Source organism: Amblyomma mixtum, chromosome 8 (genome assembly GCF_055824585.1).
Source record: "Amblyomma mixtum isolate Tamu chromosome 8, ASM5582458v1, whole genome shotgun sequence".
NCBI classification, from domain to species: domain Eukaryota; kingdom Metazoa; phylum Arthropoda; class Arachnida; order Ixodida; family Ixodidae; genus Amblyomma; species Amblyomma mixtum.
The window spans coordinates 36,790,294-36,806,267 of record NC_143019.1 but is presented as its reverse complement, the minus strand read 5'-3'; the positions used below and the strand labels follow the sequence as shown (position 1 = coordinate 36,806,267).

General features: G+C 46.7%; 1 protein-coding gene and 1 pseudogene across 1 annotated transcript; one reads left to right on the top strand and one right to left on the bottom strand.

Moving 5' to 3' along the window:
• The first annotated feature begins 193 nt into the window (after nucleotides 1-193).
• On the top strand, nucleotides 194-9,523 carry LOC149332105 (uncharacterized). Its single transcript, XM_089557472.1, has 3 exons — nucleotides 194-418; nucleotides 2,683-2,784; nucleotides 9,443-9,523. The coding sequence occupies exons 1-3, from the start codon at nucleotides 194-196 to the stop codon at nucleotides 9,521-9,523; spliced, it is 408 nt and encodes a 135-aa protein (XP_089413598.1).
• On the bottom strand, nucleotides 5,231-7,586 carry LOC149332106 (uncharacterized; annotated as a pseudogene).
• Nucleotides 9,524-15,974: the final 6,451 nt, after the last annotated feature.

Genomic DNA, 15,974 nt, shown 5'->3' with positions numbered 1-15,974 from the left:
TTAGAAGGCATGCTCCTACCCTATACAGACAAAGGAAGACATCAAGAGTTTGACGGCGTCCTTCTGGCTTGACAGAACATCTACCCCTTGGTGAAAGAGTGACTATAAGTAGGGTTCAGATACGTCGGCACACCAGCACGTAACGAGTAAGTGCACGGAGGAAGGCGTAGCATATTGGGAATCTTGCTCTACCATGAAGATCACCTGTTCCCTGCTGTTGGCCATGGCGACTCTAGTCATCAGTGCCGGTATTGGCGTAGCAGCGAGAAAGAAGGAGATGATAACCGGAGGAATAATGAAGCAGCCAAAGTCTCAGTTCCATTTCTACCGGAGTTATGCGGACGAGCTGGCTCGCGAGATGTCCATGGAAGTGGAAAATCTACTCATAGCGACGCGCATTACCGAAGTCAAGACCCAGGTGAGCCCTATAATACGGCATGAGACTGCAGCACATCGCGCAGTGTTTGTGAATTTTTGAGAATTTCGCGATATTCAAGGATTCAAATCTATACAGGCTGTAGGTAAGGCATGCCAAGTGTTTTTGCGCTAGCGTTTAAAATAGTTACGTAATCGACGACGGAATTTTGCTCTTCTCCTCAAAGAACTGGAGGAGTGCGGGGAAGTTCAGTGTGACGTCACGGTAGGTATGATTTCAAATTATGGCTGCTGTTCGACACACGTACTCAAGCAGCACACGTAAACGACCATATATTGCAAATAGATGGATTCAATCTGGCCCTTTGTAGGACCGGACAATGCCAATAAGTTTCCAATATTGGGCCTTGGGATATATACATTGCCGTGCCTCGTTGGATGCTGCCACACAACGCTCGGCGGGCTTTGACTTTGGTGGTATTGTTTTTTTCCCCCCATCGAAGTAGGCGTTTAGCGTTGGAAATGTGCCGATGCCTTCGATGACGTCATCATGCGCCCCCACCCCTACATGGCGTTGTACGCTGCGGAGAAGCTTGATGGCCGTCGCGATACTAATCGGCGATTGCGTCATTATTTTAAATCCTAACTCAAAAGGACTTGCAACCTGCAAGTTTCACACGTTCGACCCTTTTAAGCTCGTCGATTTTTAAAACCTACGCAGTTGCCATTTAAGACTGCCATAGAAAGCCAATGGGGAAAGCATACGAACAGACATGTGCACAAGAGAACCTTCCCACAACCTATAGAAAGAAAGAGATCCTCCCTACACACATCGGCTCCCGACCAGAAGCCCATTAGACTGCGAGCCTTCACAAGGGCGGAGAAACTAACTGCGCTGGTAGAGCCCAAGTAGCAAGTAAAAGATTTGAGCAAATACAGTAGCTGGGTATACAGTTCCAGACTCTTGCTTCACTTCCTGGCCCCAAACAGCACAGGTAATCAGCCCAATAATGGAAATGTATTCGCGATGGCCGGTCTTATAAAGGAGCACAGCGAAACGATCCATTTACTAAATTCTATCTTTATAAAATTGGTGTATCAAGTAGCCCTCTGTGCTTGGCACGTGGTGTGCGCGACGATCTTCAGGACTTTATCTGCCGCTGCCAAATCTTTAATACCCATCGCAAGGCACTGCAAAGTGCTTTAGGACTTCGGCAGGACGGCTCCGTGCACCTGGAGCATGTCCTTGGACCCTGCTGCCCGAGGGACAAAAGCGTTCTGAGTTTTTCTGAGGGTCACGGGTTTAGTGGACATACTTTTATAATCATCTAAGGGACACGGGTTTAGTGGACATACTGTGATAATCATGTGTGTTTGTGAGCGCGTGAGTGTTGAGTATGTTTGATGTCACCTTTCTTTTTTCGCTTTTACTCTCTTTTTCACCCTCATCTGGAGTAGCATACCAGGCCCATGTCGTTGTTGTTGCGACTGAGAAAAGAATGAAAAGGAAAGTGCACGGTCCTGCCTACTGGCTCCAGCCTAGCCACCACCGCTGCCACGTGCAGATAGAGGAGAGTTAAAAGTTCAGAAGAAAGAGAAAAAGTGAAGAAAAGACGCGCGTCGCAGCAACCACGTCCGCCGAAGCGGACGCTGGCTGAAAAAACAGATAAACGGCCGAAGCCGCGATTCGTCACCACCAGGCAGACCTCTCCTTTATTCATTAAAGCCTCTCTCTCCCTCATCCATTTCCAATATTGGGTCAATTAGGCCCAATATTGTTGGTCAAATGTTTTAGGGGAATCCCCCAAGGTGGAGTAGATTTGTAATAAGGGAGTAATTACTCATTGGCATCCACCCAAGCGCAGCCATACGGCTACAAAGGAAAGCTATACAGCTTTCTCAGAAACTTCGTAGTTAAAGAAAAATTCGTTAAAGAAAAAACCCCGGACCAGGACGTATTTTTCTTTAACTACGAAGTTTCTGAGAAAGCTGTATAGCTTTCCTTTGTAGCCGTATGGCTGCGCTTGGGTGGATGCCAATGAGTAATTACTCCCTTATTAGGCCCAATATTGGAAATGTATTGGCAAATGCGGGTCGTACAAAGGAACACAGTGAAACCATCCATTTCCTATACAGGGCCGATTACTTGTGCTGCTTGTGGATCTATCGTGCTTGGTTCTACTTCCACCTGAGCGGAAGTCTGCGGTTTACCTTCTCCCTTCTCTCCTTCTTACACACTCCTTCTTTCCCTTCGCTGCTAACCTCAAAAGGGCTCTAGCACTGGTTGCGCGTCTCTTGTTATTTCAGGTAGTTGCCGGTACAAAGATATGGATAACGATCCTGGTCGCACGCTCTAACTGTAAACCATGGACCCCGACGCCATTTAAGTGCAGGCCATTGCTTGGTTCGGTGAGTGGCGCATGGCCAGCGTTCTTAGACAAAACTTTTGAATATTGGGTGCGTTCCAATTCTCTAGACGTCCGACAAGACGTCTAGTGTGACGTCTAGGAAGCCGTCTACATGTCTACGTATTGGAACGTGTCTACTTCACGCGCCACCTTGCGGCATATAAACTGAACTAACATTTGGGAATAGTTGCACTCCTATGTTCTTAAAAATTCTTAATAAAACAAGTTAAAAACGCGCTGTTAGTAGTTTGCTAGTTCTTATTTTTTTTTTTTTCTGCAGTAATGGTGCGTTCATCGCTACCGCTTCAGCAGACGATCTCACCTGCATAGCAGACGATCTCACCCGCACGATTTCCTCTCGCTCGATTCACAAATATAATCGCAGGTCCACAAAGACGGCTTTATTTGCCGCCAGTTCCTATAAAAATCAACTTAACGGAATGACTGACACTTGAAAGATGCTGCGTCTCCGGGCTCCAGTGCCCGCCAAGAGCACGACTCACTCAGCTCTGACTGCACCAACTGCTCCGCCATCTTTAGACAGGAAGTCAGCCTGCATCGATGTGGACTTCGGCGAAGCAGTCTTCTTGGACGGCTTGGTGAAAATTGGAACGAGTCTCAAAATGGCCGCTGTCCGGCAAGACGTCTAAGTAGACGTCTACTTGGGAGTATTGGAACGCACCCATTGAAATATTGTGAGGTACTGTTATGGAGATATCGAAGGTAATGGTCCATTTTTACCGTGCGAAGCGAAATCTTTCTTTCAAAGTTTTTCCATTGCTCGCTTCAAGTAAAACTTCCACAGAAAACCAATGGGAAACGTTTTAGACTATAGCAACAACTTTAATAGCAAAAAAAATGGAAGCCTGCCAATAGGTGAACTTTCGTAGTAGCGCGAAACAACACGAGGACAAAACAAGGACAACGCATGTTAGCGCCTTCTTGTGTCGTCCTGGTGCTGTCTTCAGTGCTTCGCACTGCTGCGAGGGTGATTTCAAATCGACTAGTCCGTACCTTGTTCTATCCTTGTTGCCGTTTGTGCTTGCGTTCCACACGGTGACTAAGAACTGCCCGCCCATATAAAAATGGTATATAGACAGTCTATAGACTTCTTATAGACTCTATTACCTTCTAACGGGTATTTATTTTTATTTGTCCATAGTTTATAGATTACCTACAGACAAAAGTCTACTAAAAGTGCACGGCCATAAAGCTGTCGATTGTATATAGACTGTCTGTAAGATTTGTATTTACTATAGAGTACTGTTCAGGATTTTTCTATAGACAATCTATAGCCTTTATAGGCAGAAGTATATGGACAGTATATAGTCTGTTTAAGGAAATTTCTGTAAGGACGTGACCTTCCCGTGAGATTAACGAAAAATGGCTGACTACCGGCACGAGTACAAAGGCAAGAATGTGCTTACGTCATTTCCCGTTTACAGCCGGAAGCCATGTTAGGCTAAGGTTGTCCCAGCAATATATATATATATATATACAGGGTGTTTCACCTAAGACTTTCTGCAATATCCGCAATATCTGCAATAGCCGCGCTAACTAGCAGGCTTTTTAACCAATATTTAATAGTTAACTTTTAAACTATTACCGTTGGGCTCCTTAATTATTGAGAGGCTTGTATCCCACCGTAAGTAATGTCCATATCCGTTTTTAGAATTTCGAGAACGCGATTATCCTCGGCTCTGTGGCCCAACAAATTTTGGCTATTTCGACGAGTTAGGTTCACTGGAGAGGTTGCTTTGCCTGCAAGCTTCTCAAACCGCATGTATTTTGGCGCGATGTAGGCGAAATTTGTTGGGCCACAGAGCCGAGGATAATCGCGTTCTCGAAATTCTAAAAACGGATATGGACATTACTTACGGTGGGATACAAGCCTCTCAATAATTAAGGAGCCCAACGGTAATAGTTTAAAAGTTAACTATTAAATATTGGTTAACAAGCCTGCTAGTTAGCACGTCTTAGTTAAATTATGATGTACTACACCACTGACAATGCTATGCCAGAAAAAGCGCGCATCTAATTCAAATAGCTTATTTTTAAAAATTGCAGAAAGTCTTAGGTGAAACACCCTGTATATATATATATATATATATATAAGGGATAACAAAATCTTCAAGGCAACTGATTAAAAATATAATAAGTTGGGGAAGTCACATTGAAAAACTTAACAGATTTATTCAACGTTTCGACCAGGGACTGGTCTTTTTCAAGAAAAAGACCAGTCCCTGGTCGAAACGTTGAATAAATCTGTTAAGTTTTTCAATGTGACTTCCCCAACTTATTATATATATATATATATATATATATATATATATATATATATATATATTGTAATGACTGACACCGAGACGCGCTGAGCTGAGCGTCCGCTCGATTGCCTAGCCTTTCTTTAATCCCACTTCCTCGTCTTTCTCCGCCTGCTTCTTTCGTCACGACTTCGTCTGCTGTCTCGGCATCACACTCGGCCACGACTGCGGACGCCCTGTTGATTGTAGGCCGCGTCGCACCCAGACCTCGTTGTCGTACACGCGGCCACTCGCCTCGCCCCGCTTCAGCAGCCGCTCCTTCATGGTCTCGTCCTTCACCTCGACGTAGAGGAGGTTGGTGCACTTGCACACCTCAGCCTCGAAGCGGTCACCCTGCTCGGTGTTCCTGGGGTAACCGTCAATCAGGAACCCTTTGGCCGTCGCCACGCTCTTCCTGATTGCTTCTTTCAGCAGCTGCAAGACCATGACCAGTGGGACGAGCTCTCCCTTCGTCATGATCCCGTTCACCTCCTTGCCCAGGTTGCTGCCGGACTGCACCTCCGCCCGCAGCAGGTCACCGGAAGAGATGTGCGTGAAGCCGTTGAAGTAGGGGGAGGAGCAGGCTTGGCTGGAGGCGGAACTTCCTCAGCCTTCTCCTCTCTTTTTTTCTCCTCCACTTTCTTTTCTTCTTCTTTCTCTTCTTTCTTCTCCTCCACTTTCTTTTCTTCTTCTTTCTCTTCTTTCTTCTCCTCCTTCTTCTCTTCCTTCTTTTCCTCTTTGCCTTTCTGATCATGAACAGGTCGTCCATATCATCGGCATCCCTGACATAGGCGCCGCGAAGTCGTCCGCTGGTGGATCGGCGTGGAGGACCGCGGCAGAGTAGGACAGTACCCGGACAGTTGCAGACTCTCGACCGTGGCCCTGCGAGGTCGTCATGCAAGGTGGTGTCTTCGAAGCTGCGTCTACGCATCAAGGGCGACGCCGGTGGCGGACTATCTTCTCGATCCTCATCAAGCTGCCTGTCCTGCTGCAGCCTCTCTCTAACGGTAGGGGACGTGGGAGCGTCCAATCCTCGCTCGATTTGGAACATTCGGAGGCACGATACTGACGGCCCGTTGCCGCCCGGAAAAGGCGGCAGCCGCGAAGGGCCTACTGGTAGCCTGCGTCTGGATCCGGAGCGGGACCCGGCAGTTTCTGGCTGCCGAGCAGGTGACACTGGAGGGGTCCGCTTTCCGCTAAGGGCCTCGTGACTCTCGTCGATGCGGTCCTCTTCACGGAAGTCCAAGCTGGAAACAGGCTGGCACCGGATTTCGTTGTCTGGGAAAATTGGCTCATGAAACTGACGTCCCGGCAGCAGGGGACGCGGTTGTCCTGAAGTGGCCGTCATCTGTTGAGGTGGCAACCCAGGCGACCGCACTCCAGGCGGCATGCTACCCAGGCTATTACTGCTCGGACTTGCGCACCCGATGACGCTGCTGATAGCCACTGAGCCCGGAGCCTCCGTCACCGAGCTAGCGAAGTACGGGTGCCGTGGCGAAGGTGGCGTCACGGATCCAGCACTGCCTGCAAGAGGCGGCTGCGCCGCGGACCGCCCGAAGCAGTGCCCATCATACGTCGATGCCGGAATGTTGGGATGCCTCATCGGTCCATGAGACGGAGGCCGAGACAGCAGCGGGGACGGTTGCACTGCTGAGACGGAGCCCGCGCTCCCGATGGAATTGGGAGGAGCGCTGGCTGCACTTTGGTCGGGAACTTCCGACACCTCGGTGAGCGAGGCGGTCATCTGAGAGCGGTGCACCACGGGGGACGCGTATCCGCTCGTCGGCTGCGGTGACTGCGGTGGCGGACTGACGATTGTGTTGGAGCCGACCTGCACGAGCTCCGATGCTTCTACCGCGGCAATGGGCGCCTCAGAGCCCAACGCCTGCTGCGGCCAAGTGCGGCCCCTGCAGGCCTGAAGAAGACGTACCTTATCATGATTGTAAAGGGCGACGTCTTCATCTGGAGCCTGGCGCCATGCTCTCATCGTCGAGAGTTTGGCGTTGTGCGCACTGGGCAGGGGTGGAAACGCGGCAAGGAGGGCAGAGGTCCAGGCCGGCCAAGTGGTGTAGCGCCGGCCTTCGTACTGGTGCCAGGCGCGGGCGGCACCTCGGAGATGGTCTTCCGCGACGGCGAGCGTGGTGGCTGGAGACCAGGCGAAACGCCGGGCAGCAGCGTCGACCACTTGAATCCACGATTCGGCGTCGTCAGAAAATCCACGGTACTCCGGAATTTGTATCGGGGTTACTGGGTATCCAGAGGACAGTGATGCGCGGCCAAGCGCTGCAGTCAAAGAAGCAGATAACTCCCGGATGATGGAGAGGGCTTCGGGAAGAAGGGCCAAGGCCGAATCCGCCGAGGAGGCATGGACGCCGTTCTCGGGCGGAAGAGGGGTGCCAGGCGCCGAGGGAACCGGCCGTGGGACTGCCCGGCCGCTTCGAAGGAGGAGCGACGGGTCGTGGAGGTCCGGGCCGGGCTCGACGTTGGTCGACTGCGCCATTGTAATGACTGACACCGAGACGCGCTGAGCTGAGCGTCCGCTCGATTGCCTAGCCTTTCTTTAATCCCACTTCCTCGTCTTTCTCCGCCTGCTTCTTTCGTCACGACTTCGTCTTTGCTGTCTCGGCATCACAATATATATATATATATATATATATATATATATATATATATATATATATATATATATATATATATATATATATATATATATATATATATGTCACCAGAAATTGAAAAACAAGATTTAATTCACGACATTTCGGCTGGAGGACCAGCCTTTTTCGAGTGTATTACAGTATTTGAAACAAGCAGCTTTTATAGCATCCGCCAGGCACAGAAAAAAGTGTCAACACAAATGCAAACAGTGGTGAGGGGAGAGGTTAAAAAAAAAGTTGGTTACAACTTGAAAAGGCGGCAGGTGTGCGGAAGGAGGTAACGACAGAAAAGTCGATGGCAAGCGCGAAGCTCTACAGCGCACAGCTGCCACAGGGTTGTGACCAAAACAAAAACTTTACTGCACAAGACTTTACAAAATGGCATTCATGGCGCATTGCGGCGACAAGCGCGAAGCGCCTGGCAGCCGCCTGGTCCGTAGGAATGTCAAAGAAACACCTCCAATAAAAAAAAGAAGAAAAACGCTATATACCAGGTGTCCCAGCTAAATGTAACCAAGCTTTTAAAAAACACGGGTTATCCTAGCCGTCTCAAACCAAATGAGGGTTGTTTAGAGTCGCGTGACCTAGTCTGCAGTATATTTTTCGTTCTTCAAGGTTGACTAATCAGTTAAGCTTAATTAACAATATTTTTAATTATTGACTTGAGGAACATAATGTCAATGGAAAAATTGTAGATCGCTTTGAGAAACAGCTTACTGAGACATTTGCAGCAAAGTAATATTTACGTAAAGTAGATTTTTTACCGGCCTTTGACCATAACCCGGACAATAAGAAAAAGCTTTCACATGACAACTGTGCTACTTCAACGTCCCAAGACGCGCCTTAAAGAATAAAATCCATTTTTTCTGAAGTCCTCTCCTCGATGAGACTTTGGGTGCACATTGGGACAGAGAAGTGAGCGAGCAGCTGGTCACGTGATAACTTTCTTTTAAGGCCACTAAATGAAGCTACGTAAATCGTAACTTGACGGAAACAGCACTACTAGCGGTGTTTTGAGGTGATCTAAAACTTTTGCATTGACACTTCCTTCCTCAAGTCAATAATTAAAAAGTTAGCTAATTAAACTTTACTAATTAATTAACTTTGAAGAGTGAAAAAAATACTCAAGACTAGGCCACGCGACTATGAACAACCCTGAGTTCGTTTCACTGGACTAGGACCCTTCGCCTGTTTTAAAAGTTTGGTTACATTTAGCTGGGACACCCGGTATATATATATATATATATATATATATATATATATATATATATATATATATATATATATATATATATATGGAACAAGTAAAGGGGAGGGTGGCATAGAAATCATTCGGCAATTTCTAAAGCTATACAACTCATCAGAACCGTCTGTTTGGCATATAACTGTCATGCTATTCGTGTCTCCCCACGTACGCACCGCCAGCTCAAACCGCCCTTTTCTTCATATATAAACTTCATCCCCCTCCTCTCCTTCCTCCTCTCCACATTTTTCATTAATTCAAAGCTACACACCGGACTGCCCGTTGTAATCTCTGAACAAGGAGCCCAGCCGGTTTCGAAATGTCGGTTTTTTTTAATTAGAACCTCGATGGGAGGCAGCAACTCATTTACGGATGCAGAGTGCAACACCATGCCCTCACAAAGCACGAGACTGCAGCGCATGCGTTTACGTGCCTGTCTCGCATTTCTCTTCGTAGCCTCGTTATACCTGCAAAGCTCTCTTCTATGACAACTTTGGAGAAATAATATTACAGAAGAAGCACTGCAATTTCAAGTAAGTACAACATCGTGATGCGATCTTGCTGCCTAGTTTATTTAAATCTCTTCGAGTCAGAACAACGCACTAAGATAGCCGAAACGGTCAAGTCTGAATGCACGGATGATTTTAGTTAAATTTCATGTGGATTTCGTGGCAAGCAGTTCATAGTAAAAGAACGCAGAGGAACATAAAAGACTGGCTGAATCTGGCTACGACCTAAAAAAACACATTCAGCGAGAGCCGTGATATCCCTCCATTTTCTCTTCTTTTCTTCTTTCTGCTCTCCTTCATCCTCTTCCTTTTCTCTATCTTGACTTGCCTAGCGCCATCTATTGGCAGCCAGTAACGATCACCGCGTTTATCAGTGGGGATAATTTGATCTTGTAATTTTGGGATAACTAGAACATCCCGAGATATTCTGCGCGAGCTTGGTGATTAGAAGGCCTACTCTTCCTCATCGCTGCAAAAACTAATTTATTAGGCGTCTCCTGAGCTCACGTTTCCGACGGCCATATAAAATCGAAGGGACGGATCGAGCATTCGAAATTTCCGCGGTGATTTTTTTTTTTTAAATTCCTTATTGGCAGTGTAGCGACAACTGATCTCCTCCTCCTATGCAACTATCTCCCGTTTGGCGTGCTTCGACGGTAGCACCACCTGTGGTATGCCTTCCGTTGCAGACGACGGCTGACAAGCTAAAGTGGTTCGGTTGCACTACACATAGATACCCTGAAAGCAGAGATACGACAGCTGTCGCCGTAGCTCAGTTGGTAGAGCACCGGACGAGAAATTTGGAGGTCGTGTGCTTGGACCACACCGAAAGCATGTGGTTTTGTAGCGAAAGCTACATTGGCCACGAACTTGCGATTTCGCTGGGGCGGTGCCCCGAGGAGGCACAGAGACCGACCTTGAGCCGTTGCCTAGCAACCGCCGCAGCTGGCGGACGCCGCGCGCTCGCCGCGCCACCTCGCATGACGTCACACCGCGCGCCTCACCGCGGAGCCGCCGCTTGGTATGACGTCACACAGCCTCGTTGTTGCGCTAGCTTTCGCTACGTATATCCTGGCATAACCGAGCTAAGCCACTGCCAATTTTTCATTCTGATTTTTATTAATCTCCCATTTGTGAAAAGCACCAAATAATAATACAAAAAAAGAAATCCCTATGCTCCTTGGCTTCGGTGACTGTTGGCTGCCGTCATCTAAAATAAGAGAAATAAGGCTTACCTGGTCCCTTTAAAAAGTTCTTTCTTTCTTTCTTTCTTTCCTTCTTTCTTTCTTTCTTTCTATCCTTCTTTCTTTCTTTCTTTCTTTCCTTCTTCCTTTCTTTCTTTCCTTCTTTCTTTCTTTCTTTCTTTCCTTCCTTCTTGCTTTCTTTCCTACTTTCTTTCTTTCTTCTTTCCTTTCTTTCTTTCTTTCTCCTCCCTTCCTTCCTTTCTCCCTCCCTCCCTCCCTCCCTCCCTTCCTTCCTTCCTTCCTTCCTCCTTTCTTCTTCTCCACCGTCTATTCCTCCTGCTTTCCAACCTTGCTTCCGTCTTTCCTTCGTTAAGGATTCGTTAATTGAAAAGCAAGTTTCGCACTCATATTTCCGTCTCATTATTCTCCCCCCCCCCCCCCCCCGCTTTTTCTGACTTCTCAGGTGAATGAAAAAGCCGGCTGCATCATGCTGACCCAAGACTCCCTTAGACATGGACACGTGTTGATGTACTCACCCTGCTGCTTAAATAAATTATTTCGTGCTCCCGAAACGAAGAACCGATTTTTGCCTGTATTCTATCAAATCCAAAGCTTTTTTTTTCTTACTGCGTCTGCTTTTGCCGCCATGAACATTACATGGAACTTATAGGTTATAGGTTATATATATATATATATATATATATATATATATATATTGTAAGATGGGTACTGGGATGGTTAGAGTACTGTGCGCCGGCGGTAGACACAGAGACACAGGCCTCGTAGACACAGAGGTCGAGCACCACGAGCACACACACAAAGCGATGGCAATGCCGCTCAACACAACGGTAAGAAGTTCGTCGTCGTCTTCGCTTGAACAGGAACTTCTTCGTCGTTACAGTTACATTTTATAGCAACGCGAAGCTAACGCGCAGTTTTTTTTTTTAGAGCTCTCGGGTGTGTCCCTGAGCGACTAGAAGCAGTGGTCAATATTCATGTGGCAGCGCTTCCGCTGCTTCCTTGCGTTAAACAACTTTTTAAGCCTGTACCATCATGACGTCCCCAGTTTTGTGTTAGCTTAACGAGGAAACGTTTGAAAGGCGCCTCATCAGTGAATAGTGCTCCATTTTGCTGAGCGCAGCTCGACTGATGATTATGATGATGATGATGATGATGATGATGATGATGATGATGATGATGATGATGATGATGATGCCCTCAGGCATAACGGCACATGCCCACGGCGGGGGATTGGCTAGACTGCATGTCAGGCAAGGTTACTTCATCGTCGTTAACGGCAAAACTGCTTTTTTTTTTATTCGTGAAGTCTGCCTTGAGGCATAAGTTGAGAAAAGGAGGAGTGGAATGTAGGTTACAGAAAGTTAGCATGCGGTCACTTCTCTTGCGATCTGAATGGCGTGGTGATTTATATCCCCTGCTTCTCCACCTGGCCGATTTTACTCACACGTCGGAATGTTCTGCAGGAGATTTCTAACACAAACGAAAAAATATTTCCAATTAAAGAAGGAAATCTTAATGGGCAAGCCATTTTTTAGTTAAACCCGCGATTTTCGCTTTCTTTACGAAAAAAAAAAGAGCTAAAAATAGAACTTCTTATGCCTAACATAAAAACGAACTGTTATAGTAAACTGCCTTGGGCTGCAAAAAATTTCCCAAAAAACACAATGGCCGTATGGCTGCGCTCGGGTGGACGTCAATGAGTAATTACTCCCTTATTAAAAATCTACTCCACCTTGGGGGGTTCCCCTAAATATTTGGTCAACACTGTTCCTACTTCGAGTTATTGATCAATTCGCTCTCGCCCTACCATAAGCTTGCCGTCCCGGTTAGCTCAATTGGTAGAGCGACTGCTCCGGTGTAGCGGTGGTCCCGGGTTCGAACCCCGGACCAGGACGAATTTTTCTTTAACTACGAAGTTTCTGTGAAAGCTGTATAGCTTTCCTTTGTGGCCGTATGGCTGCGCTCGGGTGGACGTCAATGAGTAATTAATCCCTTATTACAAATCTACTCCACCTTGGGGGATTCCCCTAAATATTTGGTCAAAAAACACAATTGTACCCGAATTTGAAGTCGTAAAATATCGCCCGATTTTCACCCTATTAATTCAGGAGAAAATAAAGCCCAGAAACCAGGGGCCGTGCTATATTAGTGCCGCCGTGGTGGCTTAGCGGTTATGGTCCTCGGCTGCTGACTCGAAAGAAGCGGGTTCGATCCCGGCCGTGACGGTCGTATTTCGATGAAGGCTAAATGCTAGAGGCCCGTGTGCTGTGCGAAGTCAGGGCACTTCAAAGGACCACAAGTGGTCGAAATTATCGCGACCCCTCCACTGCGGCGGCCCTCATACTTTGAGTCGATTTGGGACATCGAACTCCATAAAACCATATAAGCCATGTCCCCTTAGTGATTCTGCTGAATGAGTAATATGAGCAAAGTTTTGTTCATTACTACGCGATATTTCAGTGTAAGATCATATTCGTTCAAAAACAACTTTGCTCTAAGAAGTCTGGAAAAAGTACCGAGACGCAACCGGTTTGAATATACTTGCAAGGGTGGAAGAGCGGGCTAGTTGGTAGATCATCTTGAGGGAAAACACAGCGCACTCCTAAGACACGGACAAAGAAAGGCAAGACGATACAGCGCTGACTTCAACTTTCAGCGCTGCCTTTCTTTGCCCGTGTCTTAGGAGTGCGCTGTGTTTTTCCTCAAGTTGAATATACTCTCGGTGTTAATTTATAGTTATCATTTGAACGGTAAGGGTGCAGCGTTACCACTACGCCAAGTTTAAAATTTAACCAATGTTTAGTATATGACAAACGATATGCAGACTGAGCAAAGTGTGCCCTTACAATACACCAAGCTTGTGTCAGCTTCAGCAGAAGCGTTTTCAACAAGCGACATTTAAAAGAGTATTTCTTTTTGTCGTTTCATACAGCGCAACATCAGAAGCGTGTTTACATTTAAAAGCTTGACTTCGAACTGCAGTATCTGCCTTAAGACTCTCAATGGCTTTGCATTGTTTCTTTTTCTTTCTTACTTCCGTTGTTATTATCGATCCGCCGGGCCAACCACTCTCAATCGTTTATATCACCCCCATATGACAAACAGGATGCACTTGCAGACAATTTTCTGCCCGCTTTTTGATCACTCTGTTCCGGTCGTTTCCTCGCTCTGCCACATCCGAACTGCACAGTTGCTCCTCTTCACAAACAACCCAGGGAGAGAGTGTGCGCACTTAACAAAGTTTTCCCCAGCTGTTGACTCCATTCCTTCAGGTCGCACCCTTACAAAAAAAGTTTTAGACAGTCTATAGAGTGCCTATAGACTTCTGCCTATAAAGTCTATAGATGGTTTAGTTTGGTTTATGGGGTTTAACGTCCCAAAGCGACTCACGCTATGAGAGACGCCGTAGTGAAGGGCTCCGGAAATTTCGACCACCTGGGGTTCTTTAACGTGCACTGACATCGCACAGTACACGGGCCTCTCGAATTTCACCTCGAAAGAAATTCTCGCCGCCGCGGCCGGGATCGAACCCGCGTCTTTTGGGTCAGCAGCCGAGCACCATAACCGCTGAGCCACCACGGTGGCCAAAGTCTATAGAATATCTACAGATAAATCCTAGAGAACAGTCTATAGGCAATACAAATGCCATAGACAGTTTATAGACAATCTGTACATTTATGGCCATGCACTATTAGTAGACTTTTATCTATAGACGGTCTATCGACTATGAATAGACAAAAATCAATATCGATAGGAAGCCAATAGAGTCAATAAGAAGTCTATAGACCATTTTTATAAGGGCATGAGGCGGGCGAGGCCCGCGTCTAAGTATTGTTCTTGTGATATGCCTTTGAAACCTCCTTCGACGCTCCCTTTCTTGGGCAAATAAGTGTCCGAGGTTCGTGGGGCATGTTATTTGAGACTCTCGTCAGAGCTGAGGAAAGTTTACTGACGCAGTGCCTTCCTTGAAGCCCGACGCAGACACTCTAAACAAGAATAAGCCTATATGGGAGTAAAAAGTGAGTAAACTCTCCTCTATCGCACTCCCTTTTACTGGCAGAGTGTGTTGCCCATGTTTCGGATTATATTTCGACCACTTAATATACGGAAGCCTTACTCTTAGTAACAGAGTTATATTCCTAAGCATAATAACTTGATGCAGTTAGCAATGGGAGGAGGCTCTTAAAAGCGGCACCAGAGGTTCCGAAGTTAGCAAAGAAGTGGAAGTTAGAAGTAGCCGCAACTGGCGAAGGACAGGGTTAATCGGAGAGACATGGGAGAGGCCTTGCCCTGCAGTGGGCGTAGTCAGGCTGATGATGATGATGATGATGATGATGATGATGATGATAATGATGATGATGATGATGATGATGGAGATTGAAACCCCGGTTAAAATGTTCGTAACCTCTAGAACTTAGCATATTTGGAAGGGGGAATTTGTTTCCGTACCACCCTCAGTATTCCGCATTTATAGTGACGGAAATCTAGCCCAGGGCTTGGACAGCACACCCTGGCCCTTAAAGGGAATGCGCTAGAGAACAGACTCCTTTCGTGTTTAGAGTGTAGTCCTTGGTCGACATGATACATCGGACTCAAACGTTGGAAAATGAGCAGCGCGACAAGAGAGGGGACGGTAACAAAAAGGAAAAAAGTAAAGGCATCGACCGGCGGCGGTAACGTTTATAGCCGTCCCGAAATAAAGAGCAAAGCATGGACGCTGGGAGAAGGAAAAACGAATAGGAGTGGTTTTTAAGTAAAACGATCGAAAATCCAAATTAATAAGTAAAGTTGAATGGACATTTTCCTAATGGGACCCTAACAAGCCCAGGAAATCTCGAAAAGCGTTTCTAGACGGTACAGGCGCCACTACGTGTACTGAATGGCGCTGGACATACTAGATGCAGGACAAAACTAGATGGCTTGTGAATAAATACAAACGTCAAAGGAAGAAACAGATAGTAGGACAACCTTAAAACATAAAGTAGGACCCTCAGAAAATACTCAGTGGCAAATGAAAATGCTGTATAAGACAGCGTTGGAGTTCTACAGGACGGCTAAATCTAAGATTAAGAAGGAAAGCATTTTTGAGAATTCCAAAGGCAGTGGTAATTACTTTGCGATGCTTGGGCTGGGTGCTTGAGGATGAAGTATTACCGGCAAAAATTTGACACCACGGATGACGTTTGCTGTTACTGCATGCAAGACAGGTAAACGAAAGAGCATATTCTTATCCAGTGTAAGACCCTCCAACTCTCAGTGCAAGATGCCGCCGCA